We start from the raw sequence: 27,914 nt of genomic DNA on the forward strand, positions 1-27,914 counted from the left end.
ATTGACAACGCATATACAGGGTGGTTAAAATTAAACTTTCAAAACGCTGTAGAAACAACACCACTGGGCAGAGAGACGTCAAATTGCAACGAAATATTATCGGAGAAGGGGGAAAACGTATGACCTAGGGTAATACCGTAAGCCCACACACACAGACCTGTATTTGCAGGCGTCTAGCTGCCACCATCCGTCGCAAATTATGAGTGTTCTGAAAACTTTGGTCCACAGGGCTCATGTAGTGTCTGATGTTGACAGCCTACAGGATGAGCTTGTACACCTGGGGGCAGTTTTTAGGAGAAATGGCTATTCGCAACAGCAGATTAAGAAAGCCCTGCAAATAAAAACTGCAGGAAAAGGATGAGGAAGTGGAAAGGGAAGTGAAATCTACAGCCTTTCTCCCATACGTGGGTAATGTTTCTTCTAAAATCGTTAGAATCTTGAAGAAACATAAAGTGGACGTGATATTCCGCCCACCAGCTAAGACTGCAGCCTTGTTTGGATCCGTTAAGGATGATCTGCTCTTGCGAAAGGCGGGAGTTTATGAAATCCCTTGTGAGTGTGGCAAACGTTACATAGGGCAAACCACGCGCACTGTACAGGAACGATGCGTCGAACACCAGCGGTACACACGTCTTCTTCAGTCCAACAAATCAGCAGTTGCCGAACATTGCATTTCTACTGGCCATGCCATGGATTATAAAGATGTTAAGATTTTAACTACTGCTTCATCTTTCTGGGACTCAGTTGTTAAGGAAGCTGTAGAAATACAACTAGCCGACAACCTCCTAAACCGTGACGAGGGATTTCATCTTGACAACGCTTGGAAACCGCTTGTTTCACACCTTCGCTCGGAAAGAATTTCTGCATCTTCACTTCCGACAGATGTTACCACTTTTAAAGATTAATTATTTATTTACAAGCACGGTGGATTCGCAGCAGCACTATTTTGTTTGCACTCTGCGCTTATATGTTTATCTTTGCTATATACATCTTATCTATGACTAGCGCAGTAGTGGCGACTTTGATATCTTTGACGCATGCGCTTTCAGTCCTCAGCAGCTTTGTATCACGTGACTCTCCGTATAAATTGGCACGCGCAAACGCTATGAACTCAGTCTCCGACTCGCCTTGAAGATGGCTGGGAGGTTTCCAGCCGAAATATCGCAGGAAGAATTGTCGCTGTCCCGGGTGCACGCCCGAAAGATGATGGAACATCAATGTAGGCCTTTGCTGTGATAGTGCCACGCAAAACAACAAGGGGTGCAAGCGCCCTCCATGAAAAACACGACCACACCAATGTTACTGTTTGCACTACACACGCTGGCAGATGACGTTCAGCGGGTACTCGCCATACCCTCACCCTGCCATCGCATCGCCACATTGTGTGCCGTGATTCGTCACTCCACACAACGTTTTTCCACTGCTCAATCGTCCAATGCCTACGCTCCAACGCCAAACGAGGCGTCGTTTGGCAGTTACCGGCGTGATGTGTGACTTACGAGCAGCCGCTCGACCATCAAAGCATGAAACCCAATTTTCTCACTTCCCGCCTAACTTTCATAGTACTTGCAGTGGATCCTGATACAGTTTGGAATTCCTGTGTGATGGTCTGGATAGATGTCTGTCTATTACACATTACGACCGTCTTCAACTGTCAGCGGTCTCTGTCCGTGAATTGACGAGGTCGGCCTCTACGTTTTTGTGCTGTACGTGTCCCTTCACGTTTCCACTCCACTATCACATCGGAAACAGTGGACCTAGGGATTTTTATGAAAGTGGAGATCTCGCCTACAGACGTATGACACAAATGACACCCAATCACCTGACCACGTTCGAAGTCCGAGAGTTCCGCAGAGCGCCCCATTCTGGTCTCTCAAGATTTCTAATGACTACTGAGGTCGCTGATATGGAGCAGGTGGCAGCACAATCCACCTAATATGAGAGCCGTATGTTTTTGGTGGTGTCCGGATACTTTTGATCACATAGTGTATAAACACACCGTGTACGCGGTTTTTCCTCCTTTCGCGTCTGCGACGTTCGCCATGACGGTCTCAGTGCAGGATCGCGCTCTGCTTGTGAAGCTGTATTACAAGAATGATGAATCTGCACACGTCGCTCTGCAGAAATTCCGGGCACTGAAAGGTTTGACAAAAGGCGATGGTCCGGTGACTGCCGTGTCTCTGGAGAAAATTATTCTGTAATTTGAAAAGACGGGTTCTTTTGGTGTGCAACCTGGAAGAGGGAGTAAACAAACAGATTCGACGTGAATGGAAGCAGTGGCCACAGCAATGCAGGAGGAGACGAGTGGTGGTGTGCAAAGGCGTAGTGCACGAAGAATTGCCCGAACGTTGGACATACCCGTGAGCACTGTATGTAAAACCCCACGAAACATCTTTCTTTGCTATCCATTCAAAATAATCCATGTGCTCGAGTTGCCTCCTGTTGACCTGCCAGTAAGAGAGACCTTTACTTCCGAATTTCTTGCTCACATGGAAACGAAGCCCACTTCCATCTGACAGGACATGTCAATACATAGAACTGTTGAATATGGGCAATGGAAAATCCACACGTAAATGAACCAGTACCACTTCATCCTGAAAATGTCACTGTGTGGTGCGAGTTTACGGCATCATTTATCATAGGGTCATATTTTTTCGAAGAGACAGGTGCTTCCGGTCCTGTTACCTGTACCGTCACTGATAAGCGCTATGGGTGTCTTTTGCGCAACCACGTCATTCCAGCTCTCCAACAGCGTGGATGTGTGGATGAGATAATTTTTTTTTTGCAAGATGGCGCACCTCTGCACATTGCAAACCCAGTTAAGCAGCTGCTGAAGCACCACTTCGGAAATGCTAGAATTATCGGCCACCATTTCCCAACAGCCTGGCCGTCCCGATCACCTGACCTCAATCCGTGTGACTTCTGGCTGTGGGGCTATCTGAAAGGTGTTGTGTTCAGTGTTCCGATTGCAAACTTAGCTGCATTGAAGGTACGCGCTGCGCAACGCATTCTGAACGTGACCCCGGAAACACTTCGATCAGTTGTGGAACATGCTGTTTCGCGATTTCAACTTGTTGCAGAAAACGGTGAACAGCGGCATATTGAACGTTTTGCGCCTGTCACACGGAAATTAATAATCCCATCTGATTCTGATTGATGCTTTTTATGCTGTTTTTGGCCTCAGGACAATTAAAAACCGGTGTGAGTGATGTTTTTTATGCGGTTTTTGGCTTCAGGACAATTCAAAACCGACTTTTTGCACCTTGCCATGGTGGATAGGCTTACGTAACTAACAGTATCACATCTGTACACCCATGCACAGTGAGTAATACAGTTTGTTTAATGTCAAACGTACACCTTAGGCATTATTGTATGATTCATTTGTCATTTGTAGTCGACCACTATCAAATTATGATGCTTACAGCGCCATCTATTGCTACATTTTATAACTATTTGTTTTTCTTCTGCCATACGTTTTCCCCCTTCACCGATAATATTCCGTTGCAGTTTGACGTCATTCTGACCAGTGGCGTTATTTCTACACCGGTTTGAAAGTTTAATTATAATCACCCTGTGTTATTAAGATGAGGACGACCAGCTGATCACTTCAGTGCAGATGCAGATGCAGATCACGCTCCTACTCTTACAGGAATCGGCGAAACCCCGTGAGTAATAAAGATAATGTACAAGGGGTACTACATGAGTAGCGTGTGGGTAAGTTGAGGATTTGGGTGTGCCAGGAGGCATGCTAGGGTAGTCTGAGCAGAGCAACTTTCCCCATTGATTTAAACCAGTTCTACTAATGTCATTAGTTTCTTTGAGTCTGAGTTGTCAACTGTGCTGGTGAAGGAAAAGCATGCATCGCCGTCCGCGGTGATCATAACATTGTTAAGAACCACGCCACGCCTTTTGTACTGTCCAGAGGACCATCAGCACTCACGGTGACTTCAGAGTAATTATTGTCTTTGAATAAAAATGTCGTTTCTGTTCGTCTGATTACCTATTTCTTTCAATTACCTTCCGCAATACACTACAGCAGTTCTTTTTATGTATGGGGCAAGTTTCATCGAGCTGTGTTACTTGGCAGTGCACGTCACACGAAAGGTATTTTCGTTCTCAAGCTCTGCACATCAGTGTAAGTTGATGGACTGTCTGCTTTTTATTATTGCCGATTCACTCATTGTTGTTAACTTGTTTCAGTACGGGTATTGAAAGTAAAATACCGATGTTGTACCAAATTTAATATCCATTTGCGAAATATCGATATTCGTATGTCAATTGTTTATCCTCAATCATCAGCTTCTCTTTTGTGTACTAAAGACGTTCGTTTATATAAAGTGATAGTTAACTTCATCAAGAGTACTGGTCACAATCTTTAGGTTTTAATGGTGTACGTAAATTATAAATATGTCTTGCTGATGAAGATATTTCAGAATTGGTGTGAATTGTAAGCCAAGGCACTTTTAATTATTTTCCAATTCAATTCAATTCAATTTTTAAAACATTATATACAAACCTCTAACAGTTAGGATCGATAATGCGAGTGAGACTGCATCTTTGCTAGACTCGCGAGTTCGGGCTGACCTTCCCTGCCTGGTAAGGGCAACCCAGCGTATGGTGACGTAAGTGGAGCAGTGGGTGGGCAACTGCGGACAGGGGCTGTGTTCACGGTCTAGATGTGCTGCTTGATAATGTCGCTCTCTGTTTAGAGGCCGGGTGGCGAGCTTCTGCTTGGGGCCTTTGTTTCTGGTGCGTTTCCTGCCCTGCAGGCCTAGCTGTTTAGCTTCGACAACCGCCCCAGGAAAGAAGTGCATCCGAGTGCATTAACATTGGCACACAACACTTAGCCGGCCGGTGTGGCCGTGCTGTTCTAGGCGCTTCAGTTTGGAACCGCGTGACCTCTACAGTCGCAGGTTCGAACCCTGCCTAAGGCATGGATGTGTGTGATGTCCTTAGGTTAGTTAGGTTTAAGTAGTTCTAAGTTCTAGGGGACTGATGACCTCAGAGCCATTCGAACCATTTGAACGCAACACTTACGGCTATGAAATCGTTATTCGAGGACGGTCGCAGAGAAAAATTATTTTGTGTGAGAGCCTTATGTTAAACACTGTCCTTCGTTTCTCACCGGAGAGTGGCATTGAACTTAAAGGTATTGCCATGGTGCACATTTGGGTTTGTGTTCACCAATGTCGTTTATTTTGAGTGATAACATGGGACATTCCTCTGAGTCGTATGATAATGGTTGAATATTGTACTTTTTTATTATTATCACCTCAGCGGTGGAATCCTTTTAATGTAAATATCGTTTGTTGTTCTTAATCAAAGTTGATTTCGGGAGTGCCAAAGCAGGATCTAGTTAACAGCACTCCACCGTCATTGTCTTTGTTTGTATTTTGCTGTAATTTTAAACTTTTTAAAAGTTATAGTCAAGTATGTTTGTGCATCTCGCGTGTTTTTAGTGGCCATATTTGGTTTCTATTCAGACTCATGTTTTTCAATGATGCGCATACTGTTATTATTATTACTATTATCTCCGGAACCTTATATGCAGCAAGAACGTAGGCCTACTATATTGAAGTAAAATTTCCTTCCTCTCGTCTATACAACAAGGGGCGTTCAATTAGTAACGCAAAATATTATTTTTAGATTACGGTCGAGTAGAACATGTGGAATTTGTTGCGCGACATAATGGACTATTTCCGCTTCAGCCCTTATAGTTTCATGAAGTTCCGATAGGTGGCGGCGCTATGTGTAGCCTTCAACATGGCGCCCATAACGGAAGTAAGTGCGTCCCAAGCAGAGGGCTGTCACTGAGTTTCTTTTGGCGAAAAACCAGAGCATCAGAGATATTCGTGGGCGCTTGCAGAGTGTCTACTGAAACCTGGCAGTGAACGAAAGCACGGTGAGTCGTTGCGCGAGGCACCTGCCACAGCCGCACCAGCGTGACGCAGACGTGTCCGGTGTCCGGCGTGCCAGCTGGCCACGTGGGTGCTGCAGTGTTGGGACGTGCGGACACTTAATCTGAGATGACGGACGGGTGACACTGGTACCCTTCGCTGCTCACCTGAATATCTCTGTTGGCAGTGCTGACACACCAGTTGGGGTACTCAGAGCCGTGTGCCCGCCGGGTCCGTTGCCGCCTAACAGACGGTCGTAAGGACCAACGAAGGACCGTCTGTGCGGAAGTGCTTGCACATTACGAGGCTGATCGTGACAATTTTTTGTCGGATATCGTCAGAGGCAATAAAACGTGGATTCGTCACTTCGAAGCGGAAACAAAACGTCAGTCCGTGGAGGGGCGCCTCACCATCTCTCCTCTGAAGAAAAAGTTAAAAGCCTCTCCCTCAGCCGGTGATGTCATGGCGACGATGCTCTGGGTCTTCGAAGGGTTATTCTGTTTGTTGTCCTCCCTCACAGTGCAACGATTAGCCGGAAGTGTATTGTGCTACCACCAGGAAACTGAAGAAACGGCTTCACAGTATTCATCGGCACGGAAACGCAAATGAAGTTCTCCGTGTCCACGCAGGGCCTCACACAAGTCTGCACACACGAGAGGAGCTCAGGGAACTGCATTGGACTGTTCTTCCTAATCCACCCTTCAGCCCGGAACCTGCGTCTTCCGACTTCCGTCTGTTTGACCCAGTGAAGGGTGCATTCCGCGGGAGCGAGATGGGGAGCTCATTGATGCAGCCAGACGCTGGCTCAGTCGTCGACCAGTGGAGTGTTACCGTGCGGATATACAGGCACGGTGGAGTGAGGCCTTCACATTCAACGGAGATTATGTTGAACAATAGGGTTTTGTCGCCAAAAGAGCGGGAATATCATAGTGTACTGAAATCATAAATAAGACCAACCTGCTTTCAGAAAAAAAAAGTATTGTGTTACTTATTGAACAGCCCTCATGTATACGTCATAAACACTGGGTCAGTAACGATTGTTGTGATGGAACTGCATGCTGGACTGTCAGAAGGTGTTTAGGAAAACTGTTTCACACAAGGGTGTGTCCATAAATCTCAGTGTGCAGCTTCTGTGGAAGGCTCGATACAGTGGCGGATCCTGGCAGGAGAGCACCATTTGGTGGTGTTTACACCGCAACCACCGATTCAGGTAACGTTGCCTTTCAGCTTCAGCAGATTTCTCGGGCAGTGTTCCGAAAAGTTTCGACGCCGGGGTTTATATCACTGTACTAGTGCTTTCAAAAGCTTTCGAATACTGTTAAGAAAAGCATAGGCCAATAGCTTCATTAAAAAACTGGCCAGGTGTAGGTTTCGCACGAACTTAATTGAGCTTACAGACAGTTCATTCATTCCTCAAATCGAGAATTTCGACCATTTTTGCTGTTATCGGCGTTGATACTGGCAAGATATTGGCCCCAGGACTAGTCTGCGAATGGTTCTTTCACGTACAATTTGAAACGCCAACTATGTCTGCAGCAAATATCAAAATACGTGACATAAACGGCCGTATATTTTGACTACATTGACGTAGAGGCTTCAATTTTCTTACATGTTCAAATGCCATAGACCTTAGTATGTGACATACATTTCAACTTGATACGATTACCCGTTGCTGACAAAAAGGCTTAACAGACGGACAGACAGATAGACTGACAGTCACATAAAAAATGACAAAATTTTTTTTCGTGAGATATAAATTAACAGTTTCTGACTTTTCCTTTTAGTTGTACTAAAATCTTACCTCTTCCCAAATTTAATGACTGTAGTGCAACGGGAAATACTCTATAGGTTTTGATAAGTGTGTGATTATCAAACAATGTGACATAAACGATCGTATCCTTTCACTGCATTGACTCAGAGGCTTCAATGTTTTACACTGCCAAGGGACCACAGATCTCAGAATGTGACGTAAATTTCAACCTCATACGTCTGCCCATTCCTTAGAAAAAGGGTGTTTAACATTTGGACAGACAGACAGACAGATCGACAACAAAGTGATCCAAAGAAGGTTCCGCAAAAAGTTAAATGTGATATCGTCCAAAGGCGCGTCGATACGACAGACATCAATGATGCCTCGCTGCGATCCACAATGGCCGATGGAAGTCGCTTCTGAAAGCACGCCCCCTCTCTCAGCACCACAGCACCATCACACACAGGCCGACATGGAGCCAAGCACTGATTCGCTTACCCAGTTTGTGACCTCTGATGAAGCAACCAACATCAGCTACTTACCACAACAGTGCTATTCAAGTGTCAGATGGAACTCTACTTTAGTAAATGTTGAACTTGTACTTCAAGAGAAGAGTTTGTAATTGTGTTCATCTAGTCATGCTATACTACTGAAAGGCAGCTGTAAATAATAGACGCTTTTCTGTGACAATAGACTGTATAAAGTTAAACATATATTTTTACCTTTCTTATAATAGAGTATACTAATATTTCATATGTTCCGACCAGCCATGTCTCAGAGCGATCGAAGAACCAACTGTTATGAGCAGACGATTGTAGTTTCGTCTAGTCATAACATTAAAGAGTATTACCCACATAACAAAATTAAATGCTCATCTGCGTAATATCTTTTATCCAAAACCTCGCTTTGTTACCTCGAACCGTCCACGTAACAGCAGGGGTGCAAGACGTAGGTGATTCAACCTGTGTACGTAGCAACTATGGCACACGGAACAGACAGTATCGTGTAGGTTACGAGGCTGCAAACTTCGTAACGAGATTTAAACGAACATTAAACACAGCCTAAACTATCCTTTTATTCTAGCATAACTTCTTCTTTGGTTATTGCATAACATTAAGCCACATTGCTGTAATCACGATTATTATGTACGGGCACGTCTAAAGTTCTTTGGTTATTGCATAACATTAAGCCACATTGCTCTAATTACGATTAATATGTATGGCCACGTCTAAAGTTCGGAAGTCACACAAGCGTGCTTACTACACTGTACGAAACAAGTCTAGTAATATTATAAATCAGGACGTGAATCGTGTGTAACCTTTCACGGGAAGAACTGGCCGTGCTACTCTTACGACTGTTGCAAAATTTTCGCTACCGCAAGTCATTCAGGACCGCAGAAGGTCAGCATCGCGTATCGGCGGCAGATTAAGCGCCGTCCTTGTTGGCCAGATACGAGGAGGTGGGAGGCAGAGGGGGGAGCTGAGCCAGCATCTGCTGCCGCCGCCGACGCGCCGGCCAGTCCAGTCCAGGCATCCAGCCGGTCAGTGCTGGACGGCGGTCAGGCGGCGGCGCCCACATGGACGCGTCCAGGCGCAGGGCCAACCCCAACCCGCGGGTCGCCGCCAACCCACTCTCCGTGCTCACCTTTTGGTAAGCCCCCTCACCAGCCGGCTCCGCTCACTTACGATAGTGCAGCTGCGGTGGTAAGAAACTGAATACTCAGACGCTGGATTGAGTCACTTTCCACGGTTTCTTGACGTCTGCACGTGCGTTTCGAATTTGCACTCGTCGTCAGGTGCACCAGACCTTCTATACGTCATGTTGTTGTTGTCGTGGTCTTCAGTCCTGAGACTGGTTTGATGCAGCTCTCCATGCTACTCTATCCTGTGCCAGCTTCTTCATCTCCCAGTACCTACTGCAGCCTACATCCTTCTGATTCTGCTTAGTGTATTCATGTCTCGGTCTCCCTCTACGATTTTTACCCTCCACGCTGCCCTCCAATACCAAATTGGTGATCCCTTTATGCCTCAGAACATGTCCTACCAACCGGTCCCTTCTTCTAGCCAAGTTGCGCCACAAACTCCTCCCCAATCCTATTCAACTCCTTTACTACTTTAAGTGTCTCATTTCCTAATCTAATTCCCTCAGCATCACCCGACTTGATTCGACTACATTCCGTTATCCTCGTTTTGCTTTTGTTGATGTTCATCTTATATCCTCCTTTCAAGACACTGTCCATTCCGTTCAACTGCTCTTCCAAGTCCTTTGCTGTCTCTGACAGAATTACGTCATCGGCGAACCTTAAAGTTTTTATTTCTTCTCCATGGATTTTAATACCTACTCCGAATTTTTCTTTTGTTTCCTTTACTGCTTGCTCAATATACAGATTGAATAACATCGGGGAGAGGCTACAACCCTGTCTCACTCCCTTCCCAACCACTGCTTTCCTTTCATGTCCCTCGACTCTTATAACTGCCATCTGGTTTCTGTACAAACTGTAAATAGCATTTCGCTCCCTGTATTTTACCCCTGCCACCTTCAGAATTTGAAAGATACGTCATGTATATTTGTGTAAATGATATGGTGTTCCCTTTCCACTGCACCAGTGTTGGTAATCACAGTTCTTGATATACCGGGTGATTCAAAAAGAAAGAAAGATTTCAGTTGTTTATTGCAGACAGACCATAAAACATAGAAACACATTGCACATGTCACTGGATAGAGGACGGTCGAAAGTTTTGACAGTTGCGCTGTTGTTTATTTGCAGCAACATCGTAACTACACCACAAGAGAAATCACTTTGGTTGTTGGAATTTGCGCGTTGCTAATCCATTGTTCACGTGTACCGCGCATTCCGTTGTCGATTCAGCAAGAAGCCACCTCTGGACAAGCAGAATTATGACTGGCATACAAAATTCTGGAGAGTCTGTTGCATACGGTTGACCACGCAAGTCTGATGAAAATGTTGAGCGTATCCGATATGCGTCCACACGGAGCCCTCGGTGGTCTACAAGACGGGCAGGTCAGGAACTCGGGACTTCCTCAAACGGCGGCGTCGGTGTATTCTGAAACGACGCCTGCATACGAAGTCCTGAAAGTTGCAGTTACTGCAGCAACTGGTCCCAGCGACCACAATAGAAGGTATGATTTTGCATTTAAGTTGCCCACGATATGACAAAGGACCCTTTTTCCGTTCGACTCGTCTTTTAATACAAAGCGACATTTCATCTACCGATTAAAGAATCTATAAGTAAGAATTTGGGCGTCACAAAATCCTTGTGTCATCACGAACATGAAAAAGACTCTCCCAAACTGAATTTGTTTAGTGCCCGTTCTGTTCACAAGGTTCATGGACCCATCATTTTTACAGAGGAACCCGTGACAGGAATGTCATACCTGGACATGCTGCAAAATTGGTTGTTTCCTCAACTTCGCGAAGTTTCCAATGATTTCATTTTTATGCCTGACGGCGCCCAGCCTCACTTTCGCCTCGAAGAGCGGCGTTCTTAGCATCGCCATCCCACAACGTCGGACTGGAAGAGGTGGACAACATCTTTTTCATTGCTTTTGGCCTCGCACCATGCATTTTTTTCTGCGAGGTTATATAAAAAAATAGCGTCTTCGTCCCTACTATGGCAGCTACTTTCAAGAGCTAACGATTCGATAAACAGAGACCCGGTGATTCGTGTGTGGAATGAAATAGACTACCGTTTCGATGTTCCTGGAGCAACGCATGGCGCTCATGTTGAGTGTATAGTATAGTGTCTGTGTGAACATAAAACTTAGAATCTTCCTCTATCCAGTAATATGCGCAGTGTGTTTCTGTCTTTCATAGTTTGTCCGTAATAAACAACTGAAATCTGTTCTTTCTTTTTGAATCAGCATGTCCATTTGATGGAAGTATTAAACGTATACGACAAGCATTTGTTTGTTGCAGCGCTTGAAAAGATCAGTGTGAAATGCGTTGCAGAAAGGGAGGAAGAATCATTTCGTTGTTTGTGAGAAACTTAGAGCGTTTGCATACACAGATAAAAAACTGAGCTGCATAAAGTTTATTTGTATTCTACGCTCTCATTGAAGACTGAAGACTAAATATATCTGTATGAAAGAGTAGAAAATGTGGTCCCAGATGCATGGAAGATGTCCAATATGCTGACCCGATAAAATAGCAAAGCCGAACTGCCAGTCGAAGGTAATCTTCATAGCAGTTGGACGACTCATTAGTTCATATGTACACGCAAATCCCTTTCAGTTTCTTAATTAACGGCTTTCATAGGACACTCGACGAGCACTTAATTTTGTCTTAAGTAAGTGTGTACGTTACTTCATATTTTACGAAAAAAGACATCAACAGAAAAATTGGTTAGAAAGGAGAGGGATGGGAAAGCGAATTTTCCCATCTTATACAATCGCTATGATCACATTCTCTCTTCCTCTGTACAGTTCAAAAGCGCGATTATAACACGTTATGTCTGCTTTATTGAGTTCATTACAATCATAACCCCTACATAAGGAATTCCTACATAGACAACACATAAATCTCTGTCTAATGTTCAGTGGTTCACGTAAATCCTTCTTGTCGATCTACTTTCTTTCTGATGAGGCGTCAGAGTACATCCTTCTCTCCTTTATATGTTAATAGCGTGCAGTTCTTTAAATCGAACTACATTTGAATCTTCCTTAGATAAATCAGATTTCACGATAAATCGAATAAATTTTGTGTGTTTTGGTACACCGGATAAATCGAAGCGATTGTCATGGCAAATCGCTCTGCAAACACACTATAATTCGAAGTTAGCAGCTAACACTCGGTAATACGTAATACGCGTTACGCGTTCAGGTGTTTATTTTGTCATACACATCTTCACGATACTCCTTTGTTTTCTCAGCAGTCCATAACTTAACTACAGCACAGAGCAGTTGTGAGGCTGACGTGAAGTTACCGATTTTCGCAGAAAAGAAGCAGGTTATTGAGGTCTTGCAATGTGGACCGAAAAAGAAAAAAAGGATGTAAGCGAAAAGTTTTAGGCTTCCGTCATCGGCGCTGACGATAATCCTGTAGCAGAAGATAAGATTGCTGAAAACATATGATACTTGAAGAGGCATACTCAGTGTAGAGGACAAAACATACCTATAGGAGGTCATAAGCTTAAAAAGGGCTAATCATTCGTTATTACTATGCGCCTTGAAGGGTTCACGGTGACATTTAAAAAAAGACATACTTCCGTTTTTAAGAACATTTGTGGAGAAAAATGCGAGCTTTAATGACACAGTTTGTTCGGCATGGAAAAATGAATGAAACCGAGGTTTTCTTATATGTTCTCGCTAATGGATATGTGTCTTTCGTTTTAAATGTTAAATAAAAATAAAGTGAGCAAAATAATCTTTCTGTTAGTTTGAGCTCTAGCTGGTACTTTCTGCCGCTCATTGTAAGGAAACAGCATGTTTGTGAAACTGCAGTGAAACTACTTAACTTAATTTTTTATTTTGTCTTTTCCCGATTCCACCTGTATCAATCAAACATTCGTAGAACCGAATTCTCAGTTATTCGAACTTCTTGTGACGTCCCTTGAACTTCAAACTATAGATAGTCGAGTATACGTCTTTTAGAAATCTCTAGAGTCTGAATAATACTTCGGAGCTACGTGTTTATCAGAATTTAGTGGTTCAAATACCAGTTGGCCTGTTACACACACATATACAAGGGTTGGACAAAAATGTGGAAACACAGCGAGAAAACATGCTTGAGCGTGGATGCGAATGCTAGCAGGTTGCGCTGTTGTATGTGAGTACTAACGGCACGCTGAGCAGTGTCAGTCGTATGCAAAACAGTGTGCTGTATAGTTGCGAGTGAATTATGTCGGAGCCAAGTGAATTAGAAGGTGGGCAAATTGTTGGCGAACGTTTGTTTGGTGTGTGCTTCTGTAACCGAGGAAACCGAAGCGTTGATGTTCGAAGAGGCACCGTATCGAAGATTTATATCGCATGCAGGAAAGTGGGAAAGCATCATCCGTAAAGTCGCAACGCTACGAAAAGTGTGTGTTGAGTGATCGTAACAGCCGATCGTTGAAAAGGAGTATGACGAATAGCCGGCCGCGGTGGTCTAGCGGTTCTGGCGCTGCAGTCCGGAACCGCGGGACTGCTACGGTCGCAGGTTCGAATCCTGCCTCGGGCATGGGTGTGTGTGATGTCCTTAGGTTAGTTAGGTTTAAGTAGTTCTGAGTTCTAGGGGACTTATGACCTAATATGTTGAGTCCCATAGTGCTCAGAGCCATTTGAACCATTTAGTATGACGAATATTAAGAGAAAGACGGCTGCAAAAGTCACTGCAGAGCTGAATGCTGCACTCGCGAACGCTTTCAGTACCAAATTTAACGCGAACGGAACCCCAGATGCAGGGAACTGCAGGACGAGCTGAGATTCCAGAAGCACCCGCCAGTGATGCAAGTGCCCGTGGCAGGAAAACGTGGTACCGAAGACATGAAACCCAGACTGTGGAGCAACGGGAGGGAGTCGTTTGGTCGGATGAGCCTCGTTGCACACTGTTTACAACTTCTGGCCGAGTTTACGTACTGAGAGTGAAACATGGCGGGGGTCGGGTGGTGATTTGGGCAGTCACGTCACGTCGTGGTATCCAGTGAGTTCCATTGGTGTTCTCCAAGGTCGCCTCACCGCCAGGGAGTATGTGACTGTTGTGGGTGATCGGGTCCATCCCATGACATAGTGTTTGCTCCCCAATGGTCACGCTGTGTTCCGAGACGGCAGGGCCCCTCTTCACACATCTCGCATCTTCCGAGACTCGTTTGGTGAGCACACGGAGGAACTGTCGCACGTCTCTCGGCCACCAGTCATCCGCTCTCAATGTTTTGAGCCTATGTGGCCTACTTTGAAGAGAGCAACGCGTGATCGCTACGCATCTCCATCGTAGTTACCTGAACTGGCCACCATTTTGCAGCAAGAACGGTGTGAGATTCCCTTGAAAACCACACAGGACCTGTAACTAAGCCTGAAGAAATGTATTCCTTACATTCAGTCATTCATGTCACCTGCCATAATCTAGTGTTGTAACTATAATACAGACACATCTGATAATGATACACAGTGCGACAGTGATAACACAATGTTATGTAGAATCCTACAGAAGTGCTACAGATAAACTGAAACAGCAAGCACAGAGCATAATGACATCATCTTGATGATTCAGAGGGATCAACGCAACCTTTCGTCCTATAATCTCCGGGAAATATGGATAGATTTATATTAGTATAAAAGACCAGTTCGATGAGTAGTAAGTTTAACAAAAATATCATCCGTTTACAGCATTATTTCAGTAACGTCCTATATCACTGTAAGATGTAGCCGTAACGCCCTTTATAATTATAAGACGCAGACATCCTCCTTAAAAGCAAAAGAAATTCGTGTCACAAAAACTTAACAAGAACAGGATGTGGTGACTGTTATTTCTTTTAAACTATTAGAAAGAGTCACAACAGACGCAGATTGCTTCGACGTACACTGTAGACTTATGTCCTCAACAATATTTGCGTTTGGTGAGTTGTATCTTGTCACCACCTGTACCGACACGAGGCTCCGGCTCTGAGCAGTGTGGGACTCAACTTCTGAGGTCATCAGTCGCCTAGAACTACTTAAACTTAACTAACATAAGGACAGCACACAACACCCAGTCATCACGAGGCAGAGAAAATCCCTGACCCCGCCGGGAATCGAACCCGGGAACACGGCCGACACGAGGCAGTGCCACATTTTGCTTATTGTTCTCACACTCACAAAGATGTCTTTTATTCTGCAAGAAGTGAGTGCGTCACTTCGTATTTAACTGAAATGAAGCAAACAGCCATGTTAGAGGACTCGTGCAGTTTTCAAGATGAATTTTCATCTCAATGGGAAAAAATTACTCTTGTTCTCCCAAAGTATCCAGTACTGAGACCACTCCTGTACGTAAGAGACCTGTTCAGAAAGTAAGTGTACTGTAACCATAACGGTTTGCAGTTCTTTTGTTTTTTGAGAATGGTAGAGAAGGATTCCCTAACCGGAGCGAGCATCGCAGGAACACGGTAATACGTAAACTGACGTTGTAGTATCCAGTTGCGTGAAAAATGTCGGAAGAAATCCCGTTAAGTGTGAGCCACGTATTCTGACGTACTTCCTACTCGCAGAACGAACATCACCTACCGGAAATTTTTCGCGAGTCAAAACGCTTTACAGCGAAGTTGCTATGAATAGAACGTGTGTGTTTAGGGAGTTTGACAGGGCAGAACAAATGTACATGACGAACAGACCCAGTGGAAGACCTTCCATTTTGTCTGATGAGTTGGTGCAAAAAATCGAGGAAATTGTTCCTCGAGACTGGTGATTCACTGTGGATGTTTCCACAACTCTCCAGAACTTACGAGAGACTCACACAAACGTGGGGCTACCGGACACTCTGCGTAAGATGAGCCTCAAAACAGCTGACAGAGCAGCACAAGGACAGTCGAATCGCTAGGTGTTTTCTTTGATGTAACGAAGGCTTTTGACTGTGTTGAACACAAAATATTACTGCAGAAGTTGGACCATTATGGAGTAAGGGGAGTAGCTTACAATTGGTTCACCTCTTACTTTAAGAACAGAAAGCAGAGGGTAATTCTCCACAATATTGAGAGTGGTAGTGATGTTCAGTCCCAATGGGGCACTGTTAAGTGGGGCGTCCCCCAAGGGTCGGTGCTAGGGCCACTGCTGTTGCTTATTTATATAAATGATGTGCCTTCTAGTATTACAGGTGATTCAAAAATATTTCTGTTTGCTGATGACACCAGCTTTGTAGTGAAGGATCTTGTGTGTAATACTGAAACAGTATCAAATAATGTAGTTCATGAAATAAGTTCGTGGCTTGTGGAAAATAATTTGATGCTAAATCACGGTAAGACTCAGTTTTTACAGTTTCTAACTCACGATTCAACAAGAACCGATATTTTGATCAGACAGAATGGGCATATCATAAGCGAGACGGAACAGTTCAAGTTCCTAGGCGTTCGGATAGATAGTAAGCTGTTGTGGAAAGCACATGTCCAGGATCTTGTTCAGAAACTAAATGCTCCTTTATTTACCATTAGAACAGTATCTGAAATAAGTGACAGTTCAACACGAAAAGTAGTCTACTTCGCATATTTTCATACGCTTATGTCGTATGGTATTATCTTTTGGGGTAATTCTACTGATTCAAAAACGGTATTGTTGCCTCAAAAACGGGCTGTTCGAGCTATGTGTGGTGTAAGTTCGAGGACCTCTTGTCGACCCCTATTCAATAGTCTGGGAATTCTGACATTGCCCTCACAGTATATATTTTATTTAATGTCGTTTGTTGTTAGCAATATTAGCTTATTTCCAAGAGTTAGCAGCTTTCACTCAGTTACTACTAGGCAGAAATCAAATCTGCATGTGGAATGCACTTCCTTGACTCTTGTGCAGAAAGGAGTGCAGTATTCTGCTGCATCCATTTTCAATAAGCTACCACAAGAACTCAAAAATCTTAGCAGTAGCCCAAACTCTTTTAATTCTAAACTGAAGAGTTTCCTCATGGCTCACTCCTTCTATTCTGTCGAAGAGCTCCTGGAAGAGCTAAAAAATTAAGCAAATTCCAGTGTTACATTGTTAATTTTCTTTATTTAAATTTACGACTTGTGGCCTGAATATGTTTCTTATATTTCATTTTAGCTGTTTCTACAATCGTATTATGACTGGTCCCATGACCATGGAGACTTCTTCCTTAATTTGGTCCCACGGAACAATAAATAAATAAATAAAATAAAATGCCAGTAGAGCCTGCGAATTTCTTGAGCGACTTAAAGTGGGAGGTGAAGATTTCCTGCGTTCCGTTGTGTCTGGAGATGAAACTTGGGTGGCTCATTACACGCCAGAGGCAAAACGACAGCCGTCCCAGTGGCGTCACACCGATTTCCCATCCGCCAAAAAATTCAAAATCCCAATTTCGAGCAAAAAAAATCATGGCCTTAGTGTTTTGGGACCAAACAGGTATCATTTTGGTCGAATTTCAGCCTCAGGCGCAGACCTACCGTGCACAATCGCCCCTCCCAAAAAAGTGAAAAGAGCAATCAAAACAAAAGGAGCGCAAAGCAGACGAGCGGGGTGTGCTTCTTGCACGAAAAATCCCGTTCTCACACAGCCTTATCCACCGAGGCGCGCTTGGACTCGTTAGGTTCGAATGTTTTGAACTCCTCCCTCCGCCTCCCCGCATATCCCTGACTTGGCGATTTCAGATTACTATTTACCGTCATTTCACCTGCCTGAAGGCACACTTGAGTGGAATTAAATTTTCAACCGACGAGCAGGTGCAGAAAGAGGTTGTGAAGTGGCGGAAGGAGCTGGTGGGAGAGATCTTCGAGAGGGGCATAAAGAAGCTCACCACATGCATTGAACGGGGTGGCGACTATGTGTCAACATAGTCAACAAGTTTATCAACAATATCTTGTAATATACACTCTTTCTAAAAAAATATATAAATATGTAGAACACTTACTTTCTGGAACATACCGCGTGAAATATTCTCCATCTTACACCACAAAGCACAGTGCTTTTTGTTGATAATGATGCAAGCCAGCAACAACAAACGAAAATATATTTACAAATATTATTAATTGGCCGTCTTAAATAGTCTATCGTTAAACAATGCAGCTCATTTAACAATGCAATTCCGTAGAAGGCAGGACAGGTTGATAACTATATTTCACTATAGATACAGATTAAACTAGAAATTCTAATTAAGTAACTGGTCAGTGTATGGTATGAGAAACTTAAAATATTTTTAAACGGACTGATACGGTCCACGTCATAGCTGTATGTCACAAATATCGTCCAAGGAATACGCAGAAAACTAAAGTAAACTCTCTCGTTTCGCTGAATTTCTTCGTATTGCACAATGAATTGTGAACGGTTACGTTATCTGCTAGATAAAAAAATATTTCACAATGTGTAAGTTGTTTGTCAACTTGATACATCAATCGTAGCTTCTGTCGAAGAGATTACATTCAAGTGCACTAGAACGTAACGTGATTTCGTTACACGTTATCTACGAGTGCGTAAATAGAGAGATAATCCGTAGTTAACGCATTTCAGCTGCAAGTCACGGCTCTTAGCCACGATGTGTCATAAGGCGGAAAATATTCCTTGTGGATTATGTGATACAATGGCTAAGTCACTGTTACGATTGTGCTTCCCTCCTAAGCAGCTGTTACCAGTTTTACTGTCCCTTCCATAAGCGCACGTGGGTGTTTTATGAGGAACATTTGCTTCTTTGGCAGGTTCTATAAGTTAAATGAAAACTGTGTCTGAGGCACACATCAAAACTAACAATAGCTTTGGTGATATTCCAAGTGAAATGTATACCGCACTAGGAGTTCCCCGAAGTTTTGTCTTTATGTGTGGATGGTACTGTTCGTATGCGTATAGACTTTGGTCCCAGAAGTCATGGGTTAGCGATTTCCACATACGCATATGGCGGTACTGACGTGTGTACGCGAGGTATAAAAGGGCCGGAACTGTCATTTGCACTCACGTGATTTTGAACGCGGAATGGTAGTTGGAGCTAGACGCATAGCACTTCCCATTTCGGAAGTCGTTAGGGAATTCAGTATTCTGGGATCCACACTGTCAAGAGTGCGCCGAGAGTAACAAATTTCAGGCATTACCTCTCACCACAGACAGCGCAGTGGCCAAAGGCCTTCTCATAACGACCGAGAGCAGCGGCGTTTTGATAGAGCTACCAGTGCTAACTGTCAAACAACACTGCGTGAAACAACCACAGAAGCCAATACGGGGCGTCCGATCAACGTATCGTTTATGGCAGTGCGGCGAAATTTTGCGTTAATGGGCTGTGGAAGCAGACGAGCGACACGATTGCCATAGCTAACAGCTCGACATCGCCTGTATGAGCTCCTGGACGTATCAGCTGGACCCTGGAGACGACTGGGAAACCGTCGTCTCGTCAGGCGAGTCCCGATTTCAGTGGTCAGAGCTGATGGTAGGTTTCGAGTGTGGCGCAGACGCCACGAAGCCACGGACCCAATCGTCAACAAGGCACTGTGCACGATGGTGGCGGCTCCACAAAGGCGAGGGCTGTGTTTACATGGAATTGGCTGGGTCCCCTGGTCCAGCTGAACCGACCATTCACTGGAAGTGGTTATGTTTGGGTACTTGGAGACAATTTACAGTCATCCATGGACTTGATGTTCCCAAACAATGATGGAATTTTTATGCACTACACTGCACCATGTCAGCGGTCCAAAATTGTTCGTCATTGGTTTGAAAAACATTCTGGGCAATTCGAGCGAATGATTTGTCCACCCCGATCGCCCGACATGTCCCGTGGAATATTTAAGGGACATAATCGAGAAGTTAGATCCTGCACGAAATCCTGCGCCGGCAACACATTCGCAATTATGGACGACTACAGAGGCAGCGTGGCTCAGTGTTTCTGCAGCGGACTTGCAGCGACTTGCCGAGTCCGTGCCATGTCGAGTTGCGCTACGTCGTGCAATACGAGGTCCGACACGATATTACGAGGCACCTCACGACTCTTGCCACCTCTAAAGGGGATAGATCAGAGCAATCTTCCTGTCATCCGGGATTCTTTCGATTTGCCAAATATTTCAGATTATTTGTGTAATTTCTTTGAGTGAGTGTGGGTCTAAATTTTTCAAGAGTTCAGCTACAATTCCGTCCTCCCCTGTTTCTTTTTAAGTTTCTCGATATGTGAGTAAACTTCTTCTTGTGTTGGTGGTGACGAACTCTCTGTTGTGACTTCTGGATTTATTTTCGGTAATCTCTCTTTGTATTCCAGACAATTTAAAAGCTGTGAAAAGTATGTAGCTAGTTCTTGGCAATTTTTTATTACTTTTCTAGGCTAATTTAGCATCTTGTTTTCGAAAGCAGAGGTTCTGTGATGAGCACCTTTGTTTTGATTCGCAAAGATCTCGTAGAAACCGTGTGTGCTGTAATTTTTGAAGCTGTCTCACTTGACTCCAGCTGCTCATTCACATACTTTCGATTATTTCGTCTTAAAATCTTGGATGTTTCTTTGCAAACTTCGAGGAATTTCTGCTGTGTTTCTTCTGATTTGTTGCAATTATAACTCTGAAATGCCTTTTTTTCTTCCTTCTAGTGCGTTTTCACATTCTCGATTCCACCAAGGGTGTTTTGGCTTTTTGCTAAGACGGATCAGGTCTTTCGCTGTTTTCACGATTTTAGTTTGAAATTTCTCCCAGTCTTTTGCAGGTCGTTCTTCTCATTTTTCTCTTCTTTTAGTGTCTTTGATTTTGCATCGATCAAATTCTGGGATCACTGGTGTTTCCCTGTTGAATTTTCTTTTGGGTGTGAATTTAATTTTGATTCTGGTTAAGTAATTATCCGAATCTATGTTTGCACCGCTGCGTGCTTGCACATACCAGATGATCAGTCTAAAAGTATTCTAAATGGTGGATGGGTGATAGCCACGCTTTTTTTTTTTTTGCTTTTTCCGAAGTGAGTTTTTTAAATTGTTTTGTTGCCATAACTCAACGTGTCGTGTGGCATTTATATTCGTGAACATTCGAGCAGTACAGTCTCACTGTTCTCTTGTATTGGCGTTCCTCACCAAATTGGACATTGAAATCAACGAGCAGAATTTTCATATCATCTTTTGCAATGTTGGCACTTCGTTCCAAGTTCTTCCAAGAACCTTTCTGATTCTTCAGGCTCTCTTTTTGTTATTATTATTATGATCACCATCCATATTTGCGATTAGACATTTTTGTTGAGACTTATGTAACATTACACTGTACAGAAGTGTGCAGCTGGTACACAATACATACATATTTTCGTATGAAAACTACACACACGCACACACTCACACGCACACACACACACACACAAATACAATCATTCGCAGAAGAAAGATTTGTTCTAACTCTGGTTTAACTCTTTTTTTATACCACAGGTTAGTTACTCGACTGCAGATAAATCGTGTAACTGTTCATGTCCAATGACAGAGAATTTACCGTGCGAGGTGACGCAGTGGCAGAGTCACTGGGCCCATCTTCTGCAGGAATGGGCTTCAATTAACACGGTTCATCTAGAGCAGTGATCAACAAAGCGAACTTTAGCGGCGTTTATTTTACTTTTATTGGCTTTAAGTGTACATTCCACGGTTCCAGCACCTAATTTCTCATTTCATGACTTCGGAAAAACAGCACTTAGAGACTTGATAACAGATCATAATGAAACATGATGTAAAATGGTGACAAATATAATTCTTAGTTGTTGATAAGCCTTCCGCGTTGTATGGCCGTGATACAAGAAACTTTTGGGGTCCGGACATTTCGTCCAGAGCTGCGCTGGACCGCATCGCAGATGCTCCTGATTACGCCCAGTCTAGGCGATTTGCTTGAAATTTTGCTTTACTGATCCAAGTCGTTTGAGAACTTTATTTCCCTACCTTGTTATTACTCCTTATTGATTTTCTTATCTTATTAACCCCCCTGTTGCCACCAATTCCCATGCGGATAAAAATGCAAGTGAAAAAGCTGCACAATGTATCTGGAAATCGAACACAGTTTCTTTTATTACGTAAGCCCCAACTACTTTTCTTTTTTTTTTCAATGGAACCTCCTGGCGCCTATAGAGAGTGGGGAGGGGTCGCCACCCAAGACGTGGCCAGTACCAAGCCTAGCAGAAAACCGGCATCGCGAGGAGAGGGGAGCGCCAGTCCAGTGCGTGGTTTCTCGGAGAGCACTCCAGCGGTCAGAGAACAATCGGTACTAAGAGTAGACAATGCGTGGATCAACTTTTCTTTGCAGTAGCACCCGAACTCCGCGACAGGTTAAGAAAAACACTACAAGGGAAATTAAAGAGAAATTGTGTATATTTGGGATTGCGGACAACTGTATAATGCCGTTGTAGTTCACGAAGGAAGTGCCGAAAGTCAAAGACATTTTTCTCGCCGTTAGCAAGCAAGTAGTAAACTCCGCGTCCACAAATCCACTTCACGGAGTTCGTCTTCGTTTACGGGACGTATCCCGAGGCCGGAAAGAGAAGCAGGTGAGGAGTCGTACGGATAATAAAGGCCAGCACCTGCAGCACCGAGAACGAGATACCTATCGCCGATCCTCACTCCAGCCGATGCACGTCCTCCTCCAGAATATCACAGGCGACACACAACGGGGTGTCTGCAAGGTGAAACCTGGCATACGTGCTTCCCAAAGACCGTAAAGGCACCACGCAGACTCAGCATCGGTGGCAAGACAAGGAGCACACACCGATCGCCATGCGGCACGCCAGTCGATATGGGAATGCTTCCCCTCAACCACATTCGGTGTCCTATTCTGCTGCAGAAAGCCATAGAGCGCCTTTTTAGACGTCAAGTGCGTTGTAAGTAGCGCAGTGGGGACATAGGTGGAAGTCAAAGAAGGTTGGTTGGTCGGTTGATCGGGGGGGGGGGGGGGGGGCGACGAGTAAACAACGAAGTCATCGGTCTCATAGAATCAGGGAAAGATGGGGAAGGAAGTCGGCCGTGCACTTTCAAAGGAACCGTTCCGGCATTTGCCTGAAGCAATTAATGGAAATCACAGAAAGCCTAAACCAGGATGGCTGGACAGGCGTGTGAACCGTCGTCCTTCCGAATGCAAATTCAGTGTGCTAACCACTGCGCCACCTCGCTCCGTGTAAAAGAAGGGCGGTGGGACGTCCGAAAGCGGTGTGGGGACTGAGAGAGAGCGTGGTGCAAGGGTCCAGCAAAAGGCTGGCGAGGTGCGTGGGACGACGGCGCCACAGCACCATTTAAGAGGTGTCGAAAAGGGCTGTCGCCTTGTCAGGGACACGATACAGACCTAAACCGCCCCCGTGTCGCGAAAGTGTGACGGTCTTTTACCTTACCTTGAACAACATGCCGTGGCAAACGTATGAACCGCATGCCGCTAGCATGCGGCGGGCTAGGATGGCGGAATGGGGATTGTCTGTGCCACGTGCTGCACATCTAGGAGCCCAGCTCGTAATACAGACAGTGGGCGCTGGCATTTGAAGGCAGTTGTGCGCCGCACATCACCCGCGCACTCGAGTCCTAAGCAGCGGACAGTACGAGCTACATGCAATGGCGTAGCGCCATCCTCGCTAAGGCGCTCAATTTGCGGACGTTAAGGAATCTACGAGACGCTTCTCTGTAGACGGTGATCCGTGCCAACGACTCCCTGACCTCAGCACCCCACCAAGGACGAGGACGAGACCGTCCGCATAAGCAGGGTGGTTGTCTGCTCCGCAGCCAGATGCCTCGGACGCTACGACAGCGGCGCTTTCGTCCAACAAACTTTAATTTATGAGTACATACAGTCCTGGAAAATGAAAAAATAAAACATTGAAGCAAGTGAATAAGACCTGTTATACTTGCACGGGACACTGTGAGAGGGCAGTGGACACAATGATCAAACGCGCCACACTGGGGACACCTCGAGAACGGCGTTATCAGCTGTGGAATGTTGGAAGCCGCTCAGCGGTTGTTCACCGCCAGAGCCCAGCGGCAGCCAGGTTGCCGTGGTATATACGGAGCTCCTCGTGTGTCTTCAACATCGTGACAATGCCGCGACAGCGTGTACGTGAACCGTTTGTGCAGCTGACGGAGTTTGAGCGAGGGCGTACAGTGGGCCTGCGGGAGGCCGGATGGACACACCGCAAAATTGCGCAACACTTGCGGCGAGAGGTCTGGACAGCAAATCCGTGTCGTCGCCAGTGGTCAGCAGAAGGTGCCCGTGCCCTCCGACCTGGGTCCGGACAGCGGCGACGCACAGGTGCACGTCGAGACCTCCGCATCTTACCAAGTGCCGCGCAGGACCGCACCGTCACTTCACAACAAATTAGGGACACTGTGGCTCCGGGGGTATCACCGAGAACCATTCGCAACCGTCTCCGTGAAGCAGGGCTACGAACCCGCGTGCCGCTAGGGCGTCTTCCGCTCACGCCCCGACATCGCTCAACCCGCCTCCAGTGGTGTCGCGATAGGCATTTATGGAAGGGCGACTGGAGACGTGTCGTCTTCAGTGATGAGACTCGCTTCTACCTTGGTGTCAATGACGGTCGAAAGCACGTGTGGCGTCTTGCAGGGGAGCGCCAAAATCTGGAGTGTGTACGACAGAGACGCCAAAATCTGGAGTGTGTACGACAGAGACACACAGGACGAACACCCAGAATCACGGTGTGGGGAGCCATATCCTACACTGGCCGTTCTCCACTGGTGATAGTAGTGGGAACACTGAACAGTGAACGGTACATTGAAACCATTATTCAACCGGTCTTGCTACAGTTCATGCACCAATAGGACAATGCATGTCCACATGTCTCCGGTGCCACCCGACGTGCTCTTCAAGGTGTACGTCAACCACGCTGTCCAGCACGATCCCCAGATCTGTCCCCCATTGAGCATGTCTGGGACCGGAGGAGACGTCATCTTGCGCGGTCTGCACGGAATCTGGCCCAGCTGAGGCACCAGGTGGACACTGCATGGCACGCCATTCCTCGAGACTACATTCGGCACCTCAACGATCGTTTTCATGGGAGAACTGCAGCCTGCTTTGCTGAAAAAGGAGGGTATACACAACACTAGCGCCGACATTGCGCTCGCTCTGTTGACTTTACTCGCGTGGGTATGGCTCTGCCTTTGTGATGGTGTGTTGTGTGTCAATAAAATTTCCCTCTGCTGGGTCGACAAATTCATGGTGTTCTTTTTTCATTTTCCGAAAGTGTAACTGGCGATCGAAAAAGTTTGTTTCCTCGATTTCTACGAAAATACGTGTCTGCAGATCCCGTAGCGTGTTGGTGGAAAATGCTCAGTTTTCAATTATCTACCGATCCCGTCAATTTTTAGTCGATTGTTCGCAGTGAACTTTAGGTGTGGTTCTTTCAAAAACGAAGAACGGGGGAGGGGGGCAGGTTGAACCAAAATATCTACGAATCTTTCATTTTAGTTTGCACACAAGCGGCTTGCCAAATATGAGCCGAAAGACTTGACCGCGTCTGAGGCTTTCACCATGTGAGCTAACCGCCGACTCCCGAGTTTCGGTAGACGACCGTGGTTGTTAAGCGCTGGCCCGCGTGATGTCACGGAGGGAGCTTTGCCGTAACGACCTTTTTCCTGTAATTGGCATGAACGCAGTTATTCTTTTTGTTTTCTGGTGTGCCGATAGCAAAAATGTTAATGAAAATGTAAGATTAGCTCTCGTTTTGAAGCCACGATTATTGCCTATATAAACATATGAATGTGTTTATCTGGTATTATCCTTCGTAGGTAGGACACTGAAGGCGCAACTGTTGTGCCTGGGGGTTGTAGTTTTCTGCTGGTGATTCCGTGACTGATGTCCAGTAGTAATCGGCAAACACTGATGCAATCCATTCATCCTGGTGTCTCTTTCCATGTCCCAAATTTGCTTGTAGAAGCGTTCTCCGTGCTCGTCGCTTACAGAAACACAGTTCTCAAGGAAAGGAGTTCAAATGGGAATTTCACAAAAGTAGCTTTAAGGACATGTTGCACCCCAGTCTACTGTAGCAGCGCACCAGGTTTGCCACAAGATCCGTATAGTTTTCTTCCCTCTCATTTCCTAGAAATTTTGCTGACACGAACAAAGGCATCCCAAGCTAACTTTTCATCACCTCTCAGGATGGTATCGAAACACTCATCTTTGTGCAGTTTGCGTATCTGGAGACCTACGACATCCAAACTTTTATTTTCGCCTCACTGTTGTTGCTGTGGTCTTCAGTCCCGAGACTGGTTTGATGCAGCTCTCCATGCTACTCTATCCTGTGCAAGCTTCTTCATCTCCCAGTACCTACTGCAACCTACATCCTTTTGAATCTGCTTAGTGTATTCTTCTCTTGGTCTCCCTATACGATTTTTACCCTCCACGCTGCCCTCCAGTACTAAATTGGTGATCCCTTGATGCCTCAGATCACGTCCTACCAACCGATCCCTTCTTCTTGTCAAGCTGTGCCACAAACTTCTCTTCTCCCCAATCCTATTCAATACTTCCTCATTAGTTATGTGATCTACCCATCTAATCTTCAGCACTCTTCTGTAGCACCACATTTCGAAAGCTTCTATTCTCTTCTTGTCCAAACTATTTACCGTCCATGTTTCACTTCCATACATGGCTACACTCCATACAAATACTTTCAGAAACGACTTCCTGACACTTAAATCTATATTCGATGTTTACAAATTTCTCTTCCTCAGAAACGCTTTCCTTGCCATTGCCAGTCTACATTTTATATCCTCTCTACTTCGCCCATCATCAGTTATTTTGCTCCCCAAATAGCAAAACTCTTTACTACTTTAAGTGTCTCATTTCCTAATCTAATTCCCTCAGCATCACCCGACTTAATTCGACTACATTTCATTATCCTCGTTTTGCTTTTGTTGATGTTCCTCTTATACCCTCCTTTCAAGACACTGTCCATTCCGTTCAACTGCTCTTCCAAGTCCTTTGCTGTCTCTGCCAGAATTACAATGTCATCGGCGAACCTCAAAGTTTTTATTTCTTCTCCATGGATTTTAATGCCTACTCCGAACTTTTCTTTTGTTTCCTTTACTGCTTGCTCAGTATACAGATTGAATAACATCAGGGAGAGGCTACAACCCCGTCTCACTCCCTTCCCAACCACTGCTTCCCTTTCATGTCCCTCGACTCTTATAACTGCCATCTGGTTTCTGTACAAATTGTAAATAGCCTTTCGCTCCCTGTATTTTACCCCTGCCACCTTCAGAAATTGAAAGAGAGTATTCCACTCAACATTGTCAAAAGCTTTCTCTAAGTCCACAAATGCTAGAAACGTAGGCTTACCTTTCCTTAATCTAGCTTCTAAGATAAGTCGTAAGATTAGTATTGCCTCACGTGTTCCAATATTTCTACGGAATCCAAACTGATCTTCCCCGAGGTCGGCTTCTACTAGATTTTCCATTCGTCTGTAAAGAATTCGCGTTAGTATTTTGCAGCTGTGGCTTATTAAACTGATTGTTCGGTAATTTTCACATCTGTCAACACCTGCTTTCTCTGGGATTGGAATTAATATATTCTTCTTGAAGTCTGAGGGTATTTCGCCTGTCTCGTACATCTTGCTCACTAGATGGTAGAGTTTTGTCATGACTGGCTCTCCCAAGGCCATCAGTAGTTCTAATGGAATGTTGTCTACTCCCGGCGCCTTGTTTCGACTCAGGTCTTTCAGTGCTCTGTCAAACT

At 45.0% G+C, this 27,914-nt stretch overlaps 1 protein-coding gene across 2 annotated transcripts in view; it reads left to right on the top strand.

Moving 5' to 3' along the window:
* LOC126235665 (ATP-binding cassette sub-family C member 4-like) overlaps positions 1-27,914 on the top strand; it is a 359,166-nt gene that overhangs the window by 81,393 nt on the left and 249,859 nt on the right. Inside the window, exon 1 of one of the 2 annotated variants that reach the window (XM_049944385.1) lies at positions 9,179-9,297. The exons of the other annotated variant lie outside the window; for it this stretch is intronic. Coding sequence (XP_049800342.1) covers positions 9,224-9,297 — 74 coding nt within the window. The 5' untranslated portion in view covers positions 9,179-9,223. Of the gene's footprint in view, positions 1-9,178; positions 9,298-27,914 lie in introns of those variants that run through there. 2 annotated transcript variants of the gene reach the window in all.

This window comes from Schistocerca nitens, chromosome 2, assembly GCF_023898315.1.
Source record: "Schistocerca nitens isolate TAMUIC-IGC-003100 chromosome 2, iqSchNite1.1, whole genome shotgun sequence".
Classification (NCBI taxonomy): Eukaryota; Metazoa; Arthropoda; class Insecta; order Orthoptera; family Acrididae; genus Schistocerca; species Schistocerca nitens.